Genomic DNA, 20,434 nt, shown 5'->3' on the forward strand with positions numbered 1-20,434 from the left:
ATGGCAGGGCTCAGGTGCCTGTGGGCCTGCTGTGTGCCTATCTGGTGTGAGTGCTTAAGGCAGCTGCACCTGTGGGGATGGGTGGCAAGGGGAATGCAGGTATGTGGAGGTGTGGGACCGCCCACATGGAGGTGTTTGTGAGACAGATCCCAGTCTGTGAGACAGGAGGCCACCCACCCCTGAGAAGAGCTGTTGTGAGGTGCTTCTCCTTCTGTTCTCACATACTCCTGGGCAGAGGCTCAGTGGTTGCCCTGGAAGGCACAGGTAGGCTTAAGGGCAGGTGATGGGTTCTTCCTCCCTCATCTCCCCTCTGGCCCTAGACACTCACTCTCTGTCTTTCTGGGTACAGGCTGGGCTGTGAATCAAGGGAGAGAGAACTCAGAATTAAAGGAGGGCTGAAAAAGGCCTGTTTTGCTTTCTTTAAAAAATGGGGCAAAATTCACATAATATAGAATTAACCATTTTGAATTGAACAGATTATTGGCATTTGGCACATTCATGATATTGTGCAATCACCACCCCTTTGTAGTTGTCTAATATTTTCATCACTCCAAAAGGAAACACTGTCTTCATTAGTAATCACTTACCCATTCCCCAGGCCCTTCAGCAAGGGCTCTAGCCCCTAATTTGCTTGTTGTGTCTATGAATTTGTATGTCTTAGGTATTTCATATTAAAGGAATCAGACGACTTTTTCTTCAGAAAGTCTTTCATGCCTGGCTTTTTTTCCACATAGCATAATGTTTTCAAGGTTCATTTATGATGTCGCAAGTGTTCATACTTTGTTGTGTAAAAAGCACACAACAGAAAATTTATTATCTTAACCATTGTTAAGTGTGCAGTTCAGTGGTGTTACGTATATTCACGTTTTTATGTAATCGATCTGCAGAGCCCTTTTCATCCTGCAAAACAGAAACTCTACACCCATTAAACAAAGCTTTCCATTTCCCACTCTCTGTAGCCCTTGGCAACCTCCATTCTACTTTGTTTCTATGAATTTGACTGCTTTAGGTACTTCGGATAGGTGGGATCATACAGGATTTCTCCTTTCTGGGGACTGGCTGATTCCACATAGCGTAAAGCTTCATTGGTGTTATAACAGAAGACAGGATTTCCTTCCTTTAAGGTAGAATGATATTCCATTGTACGGATATATCACACCTTGTTTATCTATCCATCCACCAATGAACATTGGGGCTGTTTCCACCTTAGATTTATTGTAGCTAGTGTTGCTCTGACAAGGAGTATGCAAATATGTCTTCCAGACCCTGCTTTTGCCACTTTTGCATATCCATCCAGAAGTGGGATGCCTGAGGCATAGGTAGTTCTATTTTTAATTTATGAATGGAAAGCCATTCATACTGTTTTCCATAGCTCTTGAACGACTGTGCTATCCCACCAACAATGCAGATTTCCAATTTCCCCACCTCCTTCCCAATTTAAATGGCACAACTGAGTGCCATTTAAACATTCTCAGTGTTGGGCCACCAACACCTCCATTTAGGTCCAAGGCATTTCCCCACCCCTGAAGGAAATCTACAACCTATTAAAAGTTCACTCCCCATTCCATCCTCCTCCCATTCCCTGGCAACCGCTAACCTGCTTTCTGTCTTAATGCATTTGCCTATTCTGCATATTTCAAATAAATGAACTCATACAATATGTGGTCTTTGCGGCTGGCTTCTTTCACTCAGCATATTGTCCCAGCATGTTGTAATGTGTGTCAGTACTTCATGCTTTTGTATGCCTCAAAGATACTCCATCATACGGATATACCACTTTTTGCTTATCCATTCATCTGTTGATCCATCCTGCGTGGTCAAAAAGGTGTTGCATTTTTGCATCACGTCTGTTGGTGGCAGAGAGAGGAAGACAGAGAGACAGAAAGACAGAGAAGTAACTCACGATGGAGCAGATGCTTGGAAGGAGAGTTGTCCTCACAGGGAGCTGGGGCAGATGTGAGTCTGTTGCCTCTTGGAGAAGGGTAATGGAGATCCCACAGCTGCCAGCCTTGGTTGCTCCACGAAGTAGGCGTTTGGGGATAGGAGAGTGGGTAGAGCTTGAGGAGATGGAAGGAGATTCAGTGAATTGCACTGGTACCGACCAGAGATAGAGTGCCCAGAAGGGGTCAGAGAATGTGATGGTATGCTGGTCAGTGCCACCTCCTTGTGGGGGACTCCCACAAGTAGGACCACACAACAACAACAGTACCTAAGAGCTGAATGTGCACACCTCACCTTCGTGTCACTACAGCCCTGTGGAATAAGGAGTATTATTCCATGTTCCCAGTGAGCCAGTAGGGGCAATGCTGACAATTAAACAGAGCCTACATCCTCTCCATGCCACACAGGAGAGGTGCCCTCCAGCTGAAGATAGCAATTAGGGAGTTTGCACTTACAGTTCAGGATGGATTTTGAATCACAGAGTTGGAGATAAGCATGAAATGGCCAGCATGCTCCAAGGCAGGAAAGCCAGGAGGTTGTGCATGGAGCAATAATAGTAATAACAGTAGTTGTAGTTATTATTAGTAGTATTATTTTTACTGCATTCTTACTATGCTCCAGGGCCCACCCTATGCACTTGAGGCTCATGATGTTCCATGAACCCCATGCAACACCCAGGTGCAGTGACAGTCATTATGAGCATTGGGTGGCGGAGGGAATGGCCATGATCTGCAGGGTGAGGGTCCCCTCTTCCCCTGGGAAGTCGTCTGGCTTGGGCTCAGCTTGGACCCAGAGCTCCTGCCCACCAGGCCGCCTTCACTCTCTCTCCACCCAGGGATGGCTGCCACTTGGGGTCTAAATCACAGCTCTGTGTCTGAATTCATCCTCGTGGGCTTCTCCAACTTCCCACCTCATCTCCTGCCCGTCTTCTTTCTGCTGTTCCTGCTCATGTACCTGTTCACACTGCTGGGGAACCTGCTCATCATGGCCACTGTCTGGAGTGAACGCAGCCTGCACACACCTATGTACCTCTTCCTGTGTGCACTGTCCATCTCTGAGATCTTCTACACCTTGGCCATCACCCCGCGCCTGCTGGCCGACCTGCTCTCCACCCATCGCACCATCGCCTTTGCAGCCTGTGCCAGCCAGATGTTCTTCTCCTTCACATTCGGATTCACCCACTCCTTCCTGCTCACCGTCATGGGCTATGACCGCTACGTGGCCATCTGCCACCCATTGCGGTACAACGTGCTTATGAGCCCTCGTGGTTGTGCCTGCCTGGTGGCCTGGTCCTGGGCTGGTGGTTCGGTCATAGGGCTGGTGGTTGCCACCGCCATTTTCCACCTCACCTTCTGTGGACCTAATGAGATCCACCATTTTTTATGTCATGTGCCCCCTCTCTTGAAGTTAGCCTGTGGAACAGATGTACCAATAGTGGCCCTAGGTGTGGGGCTGGTGTGCATTACCAACTTGTTGGGCTGTTTTCTCCTCATCCTCCTCTCCTACACCTTAATTGTGGCTGCCATCTTGAAGATCCCCTCTGCTGAGGGCAGGCACAAAGCCTTCTCCACCTGTGCTTCCCACCTTATTGTGGTCATTGTTCACTATGGCTTTGCCTCAATTATCTACCTCAAGCCCAAAGGTCTTCACTCCCAGGAAAGTAGTACCCTTATGGCCATCACCTATACAGTCCTCACACCCTTCCTCAGTCCCATCATCTTCAGTCTCAGGAACAAGGAGCTGAAGACTGCCATGAAGAAGACCTTCCTTAGCAAACTTTATCCCTCCAACATTTAAGTGGCCAGTGAAGGTGGTTTTAGAAAAAGGTAGAAGGATGACCGTAGCCTCATCTGTAAAATGGGTTAACAGTGACTACTGAGTATGATTGGTAAAGATGTGTGACAACACCCCTAAGATGGCAGGTGCTCAATAAATGTGAACTTTTCTTCTTCTCCCTCCATTGGTTTGTGTTCAGATATTAGTTTTATTTGTAATCAAACAGCTTTCTTGAGATATAATCCACATGCCATAAAATTCACCCATTTAAAGTACACAATTCAGTTGGTCTTTAGTATATTCAAAGTTATGTGATCATCACCACTATCAATTTGAAACATTTTTGTCACCCAAAAAGGTAACCCCTACCCATTTATTCCCCATTTCTTCCCCAGCTCCCATAACTCCCAGACCTGGGAAACCACTTTTTTTTTTTTCAGAAAGTTTTGTTTAAAATTCTTTTATATTATTTTATGTTAGTCACCATACAGTACACCATTAGTTTTTGATGTAGTGTTCCATGGTTCATTGTTTGCATATCACACCCAGTTCTCCATGAAATACGTTCCCTTCTCAATACACATTATGGACTAACCCATCCCCCCCCCCCCAACTAAAACCCTCTGTTTTCTGGAGCCCATAGTCTGTCATGGTTTATCTCCCCCTCTGATTTCGAACCCCTTCATTTTTCCCTTCCTTCTCATAATGTCCTCCATGCTGTTCCTTATACTCCATAAACAAGTGAAACCATATGACTTTCTCATTAACTTTCTCTTCTTGAGTTATTTCACCTAGCATAATCTTCTCCAGTTCCATCCATGCATGCTGATGCAAATGTTGGGTATTCACCCTTTCTGATGGCTGAGTGATATTCCATTGTATAGATGGACCACATCTTCTTTATCCATTCATCTGTTGAAGGACATCCTGGCTCCTTCCATGGTGTGGCTATTGTGGTTATTGCTGCTACAACAATGGGGTTCATGTGGCCCTTCTTTTCACTACATCTGTATCTTTGGGGTAAATACCTAGCAGTGCAATTGTAGGGTCAGGGGATAGCTCTATTTTTTTTTTTTAGACTTTATTTATTTATTTGCCAGAGACAGAGGGAGAGAGAGTGAGCACAGGCAGACAAAGAGGCAGGCAGAGGCAGAGGGAGAAGCAGGCTCCCTGCCGAGCAAGGAGCCCGATGTGGGACTCAATCCCAGGACCCTGGGATCATGACCTGAGCCAAAGGCAGCTGCTTAACCAACTGAGCCACCCAGGCGTCCCAGGGGATAGCTCTATTTTTAACATCTTAAGGAATCTCCACATTGTTTTCCAAAGTGGCTGCACCAACTTGCATTCCCACCAACAGTGAAAGAAGGTTCCCCTTTCTCCATATCCTCTCCAACATTTGTTGTTTCTTGCCTTGTCAATTTTTGACATTCTAACGGTGTAAGGTGGTATCTTAATGTGGTTTTGATTTGAATCTCCCTGATGGCTAATGATGATGAACATTTTTTTCATGCATCTGGTAGCCATTTGTATGTCTTCTTTGGAGAAGTGTCTGTTCATGTCTTCTGCCCCTTTTTTGACGTGATTATGTTTTTTGAGTGTTGAGTTTGAGGAGTTTTTTATAGATCTTTTTAGAAGGAGTTTCCATGTGACATCAATTATAAGGCTTCCTCCTCATCTGCTTAAGAAACCTCTAGTAATGTATCATTGTCATGACCTTGCGGAATGCCTCTCTACTGGATCTCACCTGAAAGTGGACAGAGGAGGAAAGTCTCTATTCCTTGGGAGTCTATTCCTCTTCACACTGTCTTACCCTGAAGTGCAGTGAAGAAGACAAATGCAAAAGGGGGCATCATCCATGCTACAAGTGGAATTCCCTCAAACAACCAGCTCTTTGGGGCAGGCAATCAAACCAACCATGAGAGAAGAGAAGTAGGTGGTATTTCCAATACGCAGTTACCACTACTTCTGACATCAACCACTCTAACTCAGGAATCTTCATAAAGCAGCAAAGCAATATCTAGCTCCTTGGTTCCCCTGTCCTGGAATGAATCTCTCCTCAAAATTCTGTTTTTTATCTGTATTTTTAAAGTTGTATTCTCCTTTCACGCATAGTACCCAGTTCTCCCCATTACTCAATTTTTAAAAAATTTGAATTCAATTAGCCAAGGTATAGTACATCATTGGTTTTTGATGTAATGTTCAATGCCTAATTACCCAACTTTTGCTGGTGAATTGTCTATGTGGGTTGGTAATTTGACAAATGTTAGCAGCATATGATCTCCTTGACAGCTCACCCTCTTTATATTGATTCCCTTTAGGTTTTTCCATTACCATTGGCTGGGAAACCCTTAAGGATGACTTCAGACATGGAGTTGTGGTGTAGGCCCCACATGTGACCATCTCTGCTGGGGAAGGAGGTAAGAAGGCCCAGTGGACATGACTCAGGTTATCCACTGGGCCCCTGCCTGGGAGGACTTCCTGGGCATGTCCCTTACACCTTCCAACTGTAGCCCCTCCTTTTGCAACATGGTGTTCATGGTATTGGTCTGTGTTTCAAAGAGCTATTTGGGGTTTATATAAGATCATGCACCTCAAATGCTCAGCATGGGTCCTGGTGCATAGTAAGGATTCAAAATAATATTAATAATTATTATGACTACTATTCTAAAATACCAGTGGAAGGAGCTCAGGGTCTATATTCAGCCACACCTGGGTTGAATCCTACTTCAGAGCTCGTCAGGACCTCCAGCCATTTTTCTAAGTAGGAAGGGTAAATTCAAGAAGAAACAAGTCTAATCTTTCCTTAAAAAATTTATACTGGGATCTCTAATAAAAAATTTGAATTGGAACAATCTGGTGCTGGTTGGCATTCTATCTTTGAAAGAATAATGCACATCTCACATCACTATGCCCAGTATGCTTGCATCAACTCTGAGCTGTGTGCAAGCCTTAGTAAGAATTACATGGTGCTTTTTCCTTTTATATAAAACTCTACCATGTTACTTGCGGGAAAATCTGTTTAAGAAATTTGAGCTTTAAACCACTGCTCAAAAACCCCAAGCCTACATTGGGTTGGTTCCTTACCTCTTCCTATAATAAGTCTCTAAATATCTATTCATATTATAATGTAATATTATATGTTATGTAGTATTAAATTTCATTAAATTATTATTATATTACATGTATAATCACATTAATATATAATCATATACATTATAAAAACATATACTGTGTTATGTTATGTTAATAATTATTGCATTTGATAATAATTAAATTAGATTATATATTATTTGTAACAGCCATGTTATATAAAAATGCATAATTAATCAATAATTATCAATAATAATATGCAATAATATACATTACATGTAATAATATATGCATAATATATTAATATATAGTACAATATATTAACAAGTTATATATTTATCAATATAATTATTTTATGAAATTATATAAATTATATTTCTATATTGCTATATAATATATATCATATAATATAAAACATACACTATATATTATCATATTAATATATATACCATATTATTATAGTATATTATGTCATATATACTATCATACAGAGTATCATAGTATATAATATATACTATATATTATTTTTTTTATAATTTTTTATTTTTTAAAATTTTCAGTGTACCAGAATTCATTGTTTATGCACCACACCCAGTGCTCCATGCAACACATGCCCTCCACAATACCCACCACCAGGCTCACCCAGCTTCCCACCCCCTGCCCCGTCAAAACCCTCAGATTGTTTTTCATAGTCCATAGTCTCTCATCTCCCCCTCCAATTTCCCTCAACTCCCTTCTCCTCTCCATCTCCTCATGTTCTCCATGTTATTTGTTATGCTCCACAAATAAGTGAAACCATATGATAATTGACTCTCTCTGCTTGACTTATTTCACTCAGCATAATCTCTTCCAGTCCTGTCCATGTTGCTACAAAAGTTGGGTATTCATCCTTTCTGATAGAGGCATAATACTCCATAATGTATATGGACCACATCTTCCTTATCCATTCGTCCATTGAAGGACATTTTGGTTCTTTCCACAGTTTGGTGACTGTGGCCATTGCTGCTATAAACATTGGGGTACAGATGGCCCTCCTTTTCATTATATCTGTATCTTTGGGGTAAATACCCAGTAGTGCAATGGCAGGGTCATAGGGAAGTTCTATTTTTTATTTCTTGAGGAATCTCCACACTGTTCTCCAAAGAGACTGCACCAACTTGCATTCCCACCAACAGTGTAAGAGGGTTCCCCTTTCTCCACATCCCCTCCAACACATGTTGTTTCCTGTCTTGCTAATTTTGGCCTTTCTAACTGGTGTAATGTCAATATCAATGTGGTTTTAATTTGAATCTCCCTGAGGGCTAGTGATGATGAACATTTTTTCATGTGTCTGATAGCCATTTGTATGTCTTGATTGGAGAAGTGTCTGTTCATATCTTCTGCCCATTTTTTGATATGATTGTGTTTTGTGTGTATTGAGTTTGAGGAGTTCTTGATAGATCCTGGATATCAGCCTTTTGTCTGTACTGTCATTTGCAAATATCTTCTCCCATTCCGTGGGTTGCTTCTTTGTTTTCTTAACTGTTTCCTTTGCTGTGCAGAAGCATTTGATCTTGATGAAGCCCCAAAAGTTTATTTTCGCTTTTGTTTCCATTGCCTTTGGAGACATATCTTGAAAGAAGTTGCTGTGGCTGATATTGAACTGCCTATGTTCTCTAGGATTCTGATGGATTCCTGTCTCATGTTGAGGTTTTTTATCCATTTTGAGTTTATCTTTGTGTATGGTGTAAGAGAATGGTTGAGTTTCATTCTTCTACATATAGCTGTCCAATTTTCCCAGAACCATTTATTGAAGAGACTGTCTTTTTTCCCCTGGATATTTTTTTCTGCTTTGTTGAAGATAATTTGACCATAGAGTTCAGGGTCCATATCTGGACTCTCTACTCTGTTCCACTGGTCTATGTGTCTGATTTTATGCCAGTACCATGCTGTCTTGGTGATCACAGATTTGTAGTAAAGCTTGAAATCAGGCAACGTGATGTCCCCAGTTTTGTTTTGTTACATGTACTATCATATAGAGTATCATAGTATATAATATATGCTATATATAATTTAATATATATTGTTTTATATAATGGAACAATACAATTATAGCATAGTACAAAATATATTCTAATTGCACTAGATCATTATTTACTCACTAAGTTGAGTTTTTCAGGCAATTAACAAATATTAAGTATCTACTATGAGTCAAGCATAGTAGGGCTACAATGGTAAGCAAGACAGACCTGACCCCAAGAAGCTTACAATCTAATGGGGAGATTCACGAGGGGAATAAAGTACCCATGTGTACTGCACAGCAATCATGTTATTCAAAAAATAATTCATATAGACTACAGTGAAGTGCAGATAGTAAGGTCTCTGAACCATGTGAAGCCTGCAAAATGTTCTAAGAGTGTCAAAAACTGTGGTTTTACTTTTTCTTTCCCTACTGGCAAACAGTGTGACTTTCTGCACATTCTATAGATGTGAAGGACTCAACAAATAGAAGAGTCATAAGTACAGACAGATGCTGGGTTCTAGGTCCTGGCCTGGGTACTCTACAGCTGCACGGTGGTATGTGTCCTCACGACACTCCCCAAGGGCCTTGCTGCCAATGACCAAATCCTGCAGCTGGGCTATCAGGACTCCTTTACCTTTGCTGATGGACTTCCAAGGATACTTTGCCCTTCTCATGAGTGATCGCAATGCCCTGAGTCTTCTCCGTAGAGAATGGCCTACGAATCTGGCTTGAAACTAATTTGTTGATGAAACATTTGTTTCATGAAACAAATCACATAGAATGACAGGATGCCATCCCATGAGTCAGGTTTCTAGGGCTGCTGTAACAAAGCACATAAACCTAGTGACTTAAAACCACACATATCTATCACCCTCTATGCTGGAGGCCAGAAGCCAAAATCAGGGTCACCAGCTGTGAGTCAAGGTGTGAGCAGGGCTCTTGTACTTCAGGGGACCCAGGGGAGGTTCTGTCTCCTGCTTTCCCAGCTGCCAGAGACAGCAGGCATTCCTTGGCTCAAGGTTCCTGGCTCAGCTACTCCAATCCCTCCTTCCAGTGTCCCATCACCGACTTCTCTCTGTGTCTGACCCCTCCTGCCCCCTTCTAGAAGGACACTTGCAGTTATAGCAAGCCCACCTGGACGATCCGGGGCAATCCCTCTGCCTCAGAGGATTAACTGCATCTCATCACATGCAGTCCCTTTTGCTGGGGAAGGGAACACAGTCACAGGCTCTGGAAAAGGACCTCCTAGGGGTGGTGGGTTGGCATTAGTCGTTAACACCAGTATATGTAAAATAATGAAATGGAACCCCAGGGTCTCATGTCAGTGTCAATGTGACAAGTGTCACAAAGTGTCTCTGTAACTCCTCTGGAGTCAGTGTTTCTCTCTGGCTGTGTGAAGGGGTGTGTGTTTAGGGCTGCACCTGCCCTCCCACCCCAAAGGGTGTCTGTTCCTTCTAATGACAGTCTTCCTCTCCCAGTCAGGACCACACTTCCCTCTGCAGGCATCTGAGAGAGGTGCATTCCTGATCACCAAGGGCACACATATGCAGATTGTAATGAATTCCTGCTTCACCACTCCAGGGCACTGTGTCTGGGACAAATCATCTCTCAGATTTGTATTTACTGCTTTACAAAAATGTGAATAGGAATAGATTTGAGTCATATCTAAATGTTTAAAAATAATTATTTATTTTGAGATGTAGAAGAGTGAATGTACAGGAAACCCTTCCCACAACATTTGGCAAACTGCAAGTGCTCATATGTGATAGCCATTTTTACATTTATTATTATAAAACACCTTCCATCTGCAGCCTAAATATCTGGCCACAGCTTTGAGCATGAACTTACACCAAAAAAAGATCCTCTTCTTGGATGTTTAGATATATGGTATTCCCAAACCCCAGCATGGAACTCAGACAGATGTAAAATTTCATGTGACTCCTTCATTCATGGCTGACGTCCTGCAACATTTCTAATCTGTAAAGAAAGTACGCATACCCTGATCTCTCTTTGTGCCATCCTGAGATACTGCTGTGCCCTCCAACACATCTCCCAGATAGACTCAAGTAAAACACAGGAATGAGAAATTGATGTTTCACTGAAAGTAAGGTGAGAAAGAAGGGAAAAGGATTTCTATAAGATGTCAGATAGCAACACACTTTTAACATTTTGTGTGTTTTCATACACTGAGCCCTCTCCTCCTCCACTCTGACCCCCTCTCTAGTCCCTCGCTTTCTCCCTCCTACTCTTTTTTTTTCTTTTCAGAGTAACATTATTCATTGTTTTTTGCACCACACCCAGTGCTCCATGCAATCCGTGCCCTCTCTAGTACCCACCACCTGGTTCCCCCAACCTCCCACCCACCGCCCCTTCAAAACCCTCAGATTGTTTTTCAGAGTCCATAGTCCCTCCTACTCTTCACTTCATATTCTGACATCCTTCACACAATTCAGATCAGTATAGAAAAATTCCCCTTGGATCTATCACCTACAGACTGAAGGGACTGGACAGAGTCAAATACCTTCATGGAAACAAATAGTTTATTTACTTTTTTGTACATTTTTATATTAAACGGTGACTATAAAGCACTGGACACAATGCCCTACCCCCCAAAAGCTGCAATGTTGGTGGCATTCATTATTATGCTAATTTCTGTTTATACTTATGTTGGAGGAAACAAGTCTTTCCTGGTTTCTCCATTCAAGAAGAACCATTGGCTTCAGTGCCCCAAAACATCCATATGATGCTTGGCTCTGGCTCATAGGCAGAAAACACATTCTTAGACATAAGCAATGGTATGAACTTCATCTCACAGAGGAAAGAACAAGAGATAATGATCGCTAGTTATTATGCAAAAGGGGGCAAACAAATTGAAGAAAAACAAATATGTAGCATGCTCCAATACCTATGCATGCGTCCAACCATACCTTTCAGTATTTTCATATATTAAATCTCTACAAAAGTCCTGCGGAGAGATTCATCATTATCCCCAGCCCAGCTATCCTATTTTCTCACCAACAAAATGGCTATCAAGAGCTTAGGGGACTGAATTTTCTCTGAAAACTTCTCCTTATGGCATTCTTGAGCTCCTTATTCCTGAGGCTGAAAATGATTGGGCTGAGAAAGGGAGTGAAGACTGTATAGGTGGTGGCCATCAGAGTGTTACTGTCCATAGAATGGGGGCCCTTAGGCTTGAGGTAGATAATGGATGCAAAACTGTAGTGCACAATGACCACAGTGAGGTGGGACACACATGTGGAGAAGGTCTTGTGCCTGCCTTCAGCTGAGGGGATCCTCAATATGGCAGCTACAATGAAGACATACGAGAGCATGATGAGGAATAAACATCCCATGAGAGCTGTGACACACACCAGGATCACACCCAAGGTGACAGAAGAATTCTCATTCCCACAGGCCAACTTCAAGAGAGAAAACACGTGGCAGAGAAAATGGTGAATGACGTTAGACCCACAGAAGGTAAGGTGAAAAACTATCAGGGTCACCATCATCCCCATGACTGAGCCACCAGCCCAGGTCCAGGACACCAGACGGGCACAGGTGCGGGTGCTCATGAGCACGTTGTAGCGCAGGGGGTGGCAGATGGCCACGTAGCGGTCATAGCCCATGATCATAAGCAGGAAGGAGTGGGTGAAGCCAAATGTGAAGGAAAAGAACATCTGACTGGCACAGGCCATGAAGGTGATGGAACGGTGGCTGGAGAGCATGTCAACCAGCATGCGAGGCGTGACGGCAACAGTGAACAGAATCTCGGAGGTTGACAGAGCACACAGAAAGAGGTACATGGGTGTGTGTAGGCTGCGCTCACTCCAGACAGTGGCCATGATGAGCAGGTTCCCCAGCAGCGTGAACAGGTACATCAGCAGGTACAGCAGGAAGAAGATAGGTAGGAGATGCTGTGGAAAGTTGGAGAAGCCCACGAGGATGAATTCAGACACCATGCTATAGTTCTGACCAGCCCCAGATGCTGCATCTGCTCAAATCATAGAGGGAATGAAGACAATCAGAAGATCATGAATCTATATAACAATATATCCTAGAAAATATACAAAATGGAGGAACACAGATGCAGTGTCTTAGGATTGGGAAAATGACAAGGATACTCACTGTTTCTGCTGTTCTTTAGCATGGAACTGAAAGCCGTGAGTGGTGCTCTGAGAAAAGAAAAAGAAAGAAGGTATGTAAGAATTGGAAAGGAAGAGACTGGCTTGTTCACCCAGAAAAAGCTGAAGAATGAAGTAAGAACATATCACAGTGTGAGAGAGCACTGAGCTGTAGAAGATAAGATCTGCTTCCAAAAAAAAAAAAAAAAACCAAACCAGTATTTCTCATAGAATTATACCAGTAGTCATCATTCAAAGTATGAATTTGAATTAAAAAGGAAGATACCATTCCCACGAGTGACACAAAGTATAAAGAAACAGCTCTCTAGCATTTTAGTCTGGCGATTTCTTTACATTCAAGAAAAGTTGAGCCTTTAATGGGCTTTTGTTTGGGGCATTATCACTCCCCTTGTTCACCAGTTTAGAAAGAAACACAGATTTTTCTGACAATATTCAATTATGGATACATACTAAAGAAAAATCAACCTGTTCAATGTCAATGTAAGTAACAATTATTTAGGAAAGTAACTACTTTTAGTGACAAGAGCGGTTTCTTTCCCCTCCTCCTCTTCCTCCTCCTCCTTCTTCTTTTTCTTCTTCTTCTTCTCCTTCTTCTTCTTCTTCTTCTTCTTCTTCTTCTTCTTCTTCTTCTTCTTCTTCTTCTTCTTCTTCTTCTTCTTCTTCTTTCTCCTCCTCCTCTTCCTCCTCCTTCTTACATTTTAGCAAATTTGTCCCATGCTGGCTGGGTGGGAGACAAGATGATGCTTGTATCTACTTCTTCATTCAGGCTGTGGCAATATGTGGTTGGAGTTGAAGCATATGGTGAAAATACATCATCAGCTTCACTGGAAAACTGAGAACCTGATGGTCCCCCCAAAATGGTCTCTGGGACCCTAGGGTCCTCATGCCACACTTTGGAAGCCTCTGTTGTAAAATATCTAGGAATCAATCAAACATATGAATGCCTCCAAATTCAGAAATTTTTAACATTAATAAAATGTAGAAGGTGATGGGGTGCCTGGGTGGCTCAGTGGGTTAAGCCTCTGCCTTTGGCTCGGGTCATGATCTCAGGAACCTGGGATCGAGCCCCGCATCCGGCTCTCTGCTCAGCAGGGAGCTTGCTTCCCCTTCTCTCTCTGGCTGCCTCTCTGCCTACTTGTGATCTCTCTCTCTGTCAAATAAATAAATTTTTAAAAATGTAGAAGGTGATTTGCATACAGAAAAACCTACACTCTCAGATGAGGTCAGTGAGTATGGAAATGATAACACTTCTTCCTCAAATCAGAGCACCAGAGCAACTACACTTTCAGTGAGTCAGCTGTACATCTCATAGCAGTTTCCTCAAATCCCTTCTGAAAACTAAGGTCAGTGCAAAACCATACTAATCTTCTAAAAGTGGAGTCAATAGGAAAGGAATGCTCTGGCAGGTGTGAAGACTCATTATAGACATTATACACATCATAGTCATTTTTAAGTGTGAACCTGGAACAGACACTGATCAAATTGATCGGATACCTCAGAAAATACCCCCACATGAGTCACAGCTTAACATGTTGCTAAAGGTGGGAGCACAAGTCAAAGGGAAGAGCTGGATTGTTTAGGAGTTTGTGGTGGGAAAACTGGTCCTTTGATGAAGCAAACTCAATCTGAATTTCTTCCCAAGACCATATGCAAAGGTGGATTCCAGGATTCAAGACATAAATACGAAATATGACCATGGGAAGTTAATAGGAGAAGGTATAGGAGAAGAATTTTGTTGATCTAGGGTTGGAGAAGGACTTCTTTTTTTTAATTTATTTTTTATTTTCAGCATAACAGTATTCACTATTTTTGCACCACACCCAGTGCTCCATGCAATCCGTGCCCTCTATAATACCCACCACCTGGTACATTGTCTCTCATGGTTCACCTCCCCTTCCAATTTCCCCCAACTCCCTTTGGAGAAGGACTTCTTAAAAAAACTTCAGAAACACAAATATTAGGTGTTTTTGAAAGAATGAAAACATCAACAGGAAGAGTATTTGTTCAACAAATGATGTTGTGGATCCAGCTAAGAGTAGATGGAAAGGTGAGGAAAGATCACTGTCGTTGTCCACGACTGAGCAGGGAATATCATGTAGAATAAACAAAAAACCAGTTCCATCTACAAGGAGTAGAAATCTCAATGCAGAAATGAGCAAAGGTGTGAAGAGAGAGAGCTCACATTGGGTATAGCACAAGCAAATGAAAACATGCTAAAAAGAAAGAGAGAGAGAGAAAGAGAGAGAGAGAGAGAAGAGAAAGAAAGAGAAATGCAGTGGAAATTCAGTGTCTACGTATTTAAGGTCCAAATTAGAAAGTACCCAGTGCTGATCAGGTATGGGGAGAAAGCAACATTAGTGCACTGCCTGTGAGAACTAGAGGGTTAAAATTAATAGTTCCTGTGCTCTGTGCACTAGCACATGTGCTCCTGAGTATCTATCTCCATTGCTGACAGGTATTTATAAGGGAACATGTCAGGGAATGTTCTGTAACATTGCTTGTAGTGGGGAATGTGGAAAGTGCTTGTCCATAAGTGGAAAGAGGGCAGGTCACATGGGTTGGATGCAAACACTGGAGTCCCAGGCAGCAGTTGGATGCACACTCAGCAGACTAAAGGACCCTTAGAGACTCTTAATCATAGGGAAAAAACTGAAGATTGCTGGAGGGGAAGGGAGTGGAGGGATGGGATAACTGGGTGATGGACATTAAGGAGGGTAGGTGATGTAATGAGCACTGGGTATTATATAAGACTAATGAGTCACAGGCTTGTACCTATAAAACCATAGTACATTATGGGTCAATTAATTCAATGTAAATAAAAATGCTTTAAAATAATATTGAGTGAATGACCCAAAAATGAGATGAATGCTCCAGTATAATCCCATTTGGGTACATGAAGTACAGAGCCCCTGAAACTCTTCTGAATGATGCATATCACTATGCATTTGTCAAACTCACACAATGTGCAACACAGACAGTGAACTCTAATGTAACCCATGGGCTGATTTAATAATAATGTATCCATATTGGCTCACCAACTGGAACAAATGTACTACACTAACACAAGAGGTAGAAGAGGAAATGGTATGCAGGAGAGAGGAGGTATGCCTTTTTCTGTAAACTAAAAACTTCTCTATAAATCTAAAAGTGACCAATTTTCTATGAAATTAAAAAAAAGGAAAAAGATCATTTACAACATAGGTACGCGCAGAGAAACAATACCTATCTACAAGAGCATACACAAATCAAAGAGCGTGACTTCAGTGTCTTAGAATGGTTGTTGAAACTGGAGGGAAACAGGGTGGCAGAAAGAAAATTGCACTGTTGGGTATTTACCCTAAAGATACAAATGTAGTGATCCAAAGGGGCACATGCACCCGAATGTTTATAGCAGCAATGTCCACAATAGCCAAACTATGGAAAGAACCTAGATGTCCATCAACAGATGAATGGATCAAGAAGATGTGGTATATATACACAATGGAATACTATGCAGCCATCAAAAGAAATGAAATCTTGCCATTTGCGACAACATGGATGGAACTAGAGCGAATCATGCTTAGTGAAATAAGTCAAGCAGAGAAAGACAACTATCATATGATCTCCCTGATATGAGGAAGTGGTGATGCAACATGGAGGCTTAAGTGGGTAGGAGAAGAATCAATGAAACAAGATGGGATTGGGAGGGAGACAAACCATAAGTGACTCTTAATCTCACAAAACAAACTGAGGGTTGCTGGGGGGAGGGGGTTTGGGAGAAGGGGGTGGGATTATGGACATTGGGGAGGGTATGTGCTTTGGTGAATGCTGTGAAGTGTGTAAACCTGGTGATTCACAGACCTGTACCCCTGGGGATAAAAATATATGTTTATAAAAAATAAAAATTAAAAAAATAAAAAAATAAAAAAATAAAATAAAAAAAAGAAAGAAAATATGAACAAAAATAGAAAAGGGCATTATCAAAATTATCAAAAGCAGTGAACCAGAAATATCATTGACTCAAACCTCTGCACCTGTCGTCTGCCATAAAATAAAACAAAAATATGTTTTTATAAATAATAAGAGCCTCATTTGCTGCCTAGAGCTCCCGAAATCCTGGGCTCTGGGACAGGACCCAGCCATAATTGTACCCCACGGCCTCCCTGGGGTCTTGTTCCCAAGGATCCCCCACAATAGGGGTCAGAATGGAGCCTAGAGGACACAGAAGCAGCAGGATGGGGAGGGACCTTCCTGGAGTGAGGAAGGCTGTGCTGATGACCAGGAAATAGTCTGGTGGCCATGCAGGTGTCCCTCTCAGAAACCCAGACACCGGTGTTAGCTCCCTTCTGTGCCTCATTCCCCTTCACTCAGCATCCTCGCCGTCTACAAAATAGCTGCCCCCGTGCTCAGCTCCTCTCCATCTATGTGACTCCACTCCTCTCCCCTGCACTGCTCACAGCCCCAGGCTCCTTCTCTGCTTCCACTCCATTCGGGCTCCCAGAGAGCATTGCCTGAAACACACATCCAGTGTAGTCATCAGAGCCAGTCTTCAGTCTTCTTTTGCTGTGTGCTTCTGAGAAAGAAAGTACCATCTCTGAGCCTCCTCTCCTCCAAATGAAAGGTGGGAGTAAGCAGAGAACCATCTGGAGAAGGACCATGAGCATCCACAAAAAGGGCCCCATGTTTACCTAAAGTGGGTAGTTATCACTGAATTTGACATCTTTTTTTGTCTTCTAAGCTGCTTTGCTGTCCTCAGTCTATACCACATGGAACCAATTGGCCCCATTCTAAATTCATGGTCTCTGCCCTTACGGGGACCCTTAGTCCCTCTGGTAACCTGACAATCCAGTTCTGTGAGTGTCTGATCCAGTCTGATCCAATCTCCACACTCCACCTGTCTCACCATTATAGTCTGCCTTCCCACATCCTGCTGGGTGGAGTAGCATCAGTTCTCTGGGCTGGGTTCCCCAATCTCCTCTGACAGGTGCAGGAGAGAATTCTGTCTACTCTGGTCTCACAGAGGATGGCTCACACACAGGTGTGGAGTCCATGTCACACACCACAGGAGAACAACCAGCTCAACCTTCTGCCTCCCCCAAAAGGCTACCCTCCAGGGTAGCAAAACCACTGTCACCCTAATTAGGACACGACAGCACAGACAAGATACACACCTGGAGCAAGGTTTCTGATCCTCAATACTCCTAGCATTTGGGGCCATATCATTCTCTGGGATGGTGGCTGTCTTCTGCATTTTATTATGTTCAACATCCCTGGCCTCATCCCCCCAGTGGCAGTAACCTCTCTTGCCTTCCTGAGTCATGACAACTGTCTCCAGACATGTGCACATGTCCCCTGTGGGGTAGAATCACCCTAGATTGAGAACTACTGACCTAGAAGCCACAAAGGGCACTAGGTTGGGTGAAGAACACTAGACCCAAAATGGGCAACCTGAGAAGACCCCCAGCAGCTGCCCAAGGCTAAGAGCCTGTCTTCTGACCTTTGTCCCAGACCCTGTCCCAATTCCGAGTCTGGGTCTCTCTCCCCACAGCTGCCTGAGTATTGCCACCTACCCTGTTCCTCCTGGTCGCCCTCAGCCTACGCTGCCTCTTCCAGGAAGCAGCCAGCAGGGGAGGGTAGAAGAAGCTCTCCAGCCTGAGGCTGTCAGCAGCACACAGGGGCTGGTGCGGGGCCAGACCTCAGGGCTCCTGGAACTGAGGCTATGTGCTTTGTCCCTGCCACAACTTCCCAGGAGGCTGCTCCCCAGGGCCTCCCTGGGACACCAACCTGCAAGGTCAGCCCTCAGAGTCTTGAGAGGCCAGGAGGATCATCAGAGGGCCTCTGGGGACCTGCAACCTCTAGTCCTTCCTCCAACACTCCAACACAATCAAGACTCCCTACTGTCTAACTCTGTCCAGAGCCCCAGCCCCTGCTCAGGCCTAGGAACTCCCAGTCTTGGGGGAAACAGAACAGGATTAGATGCCCTCAATGAGTTGGGATCAGGGCAAGGTCAGAGGGAAGGCAGGAACTGGAGCAGTGCAGAGTGGAAATCCAGAGCTCTGCAGTGGGATCAAGGTAGCTAGAAAGCTTCCCAGAATAAGGGTAATTTAGGGCTAGGTCTTGGAGAATGCTTTCTTTTGGTCAATAAAAGTGTTCAGTGTCTTCTGGCCAAACTGGATAACCCTGCTTCTCCCCTTGGTTGACTTAGCCTATCTCTGTTTTCATGGTGATCCAGTCAAAGAATTCAAATTAGTATGTGAATTCTTGGGCTATAGTAACTCACTTGGTCTTGTCCAGTTCCTGAGACAGATCCCCTATGCCCTTGTCTCAGGAGTGATACAGTGGCTTCTGTATGCTCCTGAGATGAGTGGTGGCTGAGCCCTCAGCCTGAATAGTTTTAGGAAGGGGGCTGCTCTCCAGAACAACCAAGGGGTAATTAGAGAACTGGAACCTCCAGGGAGGGGACAGGGGTAGAGATTGAGGCTCAATTAGGGATGAATGACTTAATCAATGATGTATGTGTAATAAAACCCCCATAAAAACTCCCTAAAAATGGGATTCCAGAAACCTTTCCAACTGGTGAGTACACAGCGGTGCTAGAGAGTGGCATGTGCAGAGAGGGCATGGAAGTTCCTTGCTCCTTCCTCCATACCTTGCAGGATACATCTCTTTCATTTGGCTGTTCTGAGTTGTTTGTTCATAATTAACTGGGAAGAGTAAGTGTTGCATTTTCCTGATTTCTGTGAGTTATTCTAGCAAAGTATTCAAACTGAAAGGGAGAAATGTAGAAACCCTCATCTTTATAGCCACATCAGACAGAAGCACAGGTGTCCTGGGCACCCAGTACTTGTGACTGGCATCTCCAGGTAGTTAGTGTCAGAACTGAATAGAATTATGGACACCAATCTGGGTAGTTGGAGAACTGGTCATTGGTGTGGAAAGAACTCACACATTTGGTGTCTTGAGTGTTAGAAGTAGAAACTGTTCACTTCCTCTCTCCTTCTGTCCAATCAACAGCACTGTCCATTCTACCTCTGAAATCAACCTCAATTTGCCACTCCACCCCAGCCAGGATGCCCTCATGCACCTCTCCCCATCTCTTCCTGCATCTGCCCACCCTGCTGCCCTGAACAGCCTGCTTCCCTCACACCAGCCAGAAGGGGTCTCTACAAACAGGAATCTCACCACGCTACTTGTGCTTAAAATGTACCTATTGGTATCATCAGTTTGCAAAACTGATACCATGATACCAATAGGTATCATGGTTTGGCAGTATCTATTCTTGCTGAACACAGGTGTTCCCTATGAGTCGGTATTTACACACCTAACTATAGACCCAACACAACACATAAGTATTAACCCACCAAAGGACATGTACTAGATGTCATAAGAACACCCTCACAGGAAGCCCCAACTGGAAACATCCATGAGAATGTTCACATAATGGAATCCAGCTCTTTCCTCTTGCATATTGCATGGAGCACTGGGTGTTACATGCAAACAATGA

At 43.4% G+C, this 20,434-nt stretch overlaps 2 protein-coding genes across 2 annotated transcripts; one reads left to right on the forward strand and one right to left on the reverse strand.

Annotated features, from left to right (window-relative positions):
* Positions 1-2,778: 2,778 nt before the first annotated feature.
* Positions 2,779-3,895, forward strand: LOC309847569 (olfactory receptor 10H2-like; the record flags this gene model as incomplete). The annotated part of the gene is made up of 1 exon (XM_082698148.1): positions 2,779-3,895. One exon carries the CDS (start codon positions 2,779-2,781, stop codon positions 3,736-3,738), a length of 960 nt encoding a protein of 319 aa, XP_082554274.1. The 3' UTR covers positions 3,739-3,895.
* A 7,436-nt stretch (positions 3,896-11,331) lies between these two features.
* Positions 11,332-18,628, reverse strand: LOC309847557 (olfactory receptor 10H3-like). Its single transcript, XM_082698123.1, has 3 exons — positions 18,501-18,628; positions 12,935-12,981; positions 11,332-12,800 (listed from the first exon to the last, which is right to left on the reverse strand). The coding sequence occupies exons 2-3, from the start codon at positions 12,954-12,956 to the stop codon at positions 11,839-11,841; spliced, it is 984 nt and encodes a 327-aa protein (XP_082554249.1). The 5' UTR covers positions 12,957-12,981; positions 18,501-18,628; the 3' UTR covers positions 11,332-11,838.
* Between the last annotated feature and the right edge of the window lie 1,806 nt (positions 18,629-20,434).

The sequence above is a fragment of the Mustela nivalis genome (genome assembly GCF_964662115.1).
Source record: "Mustela nivalis genome assembly, chromosome: 1".
NCBI classification, from domain to species: domain Eukaryota; kingdom Metazoa; phylum Chordata; class Mammalia; order Carnivora; family Mustelidae; genus Mustela; species Mustela nivalis.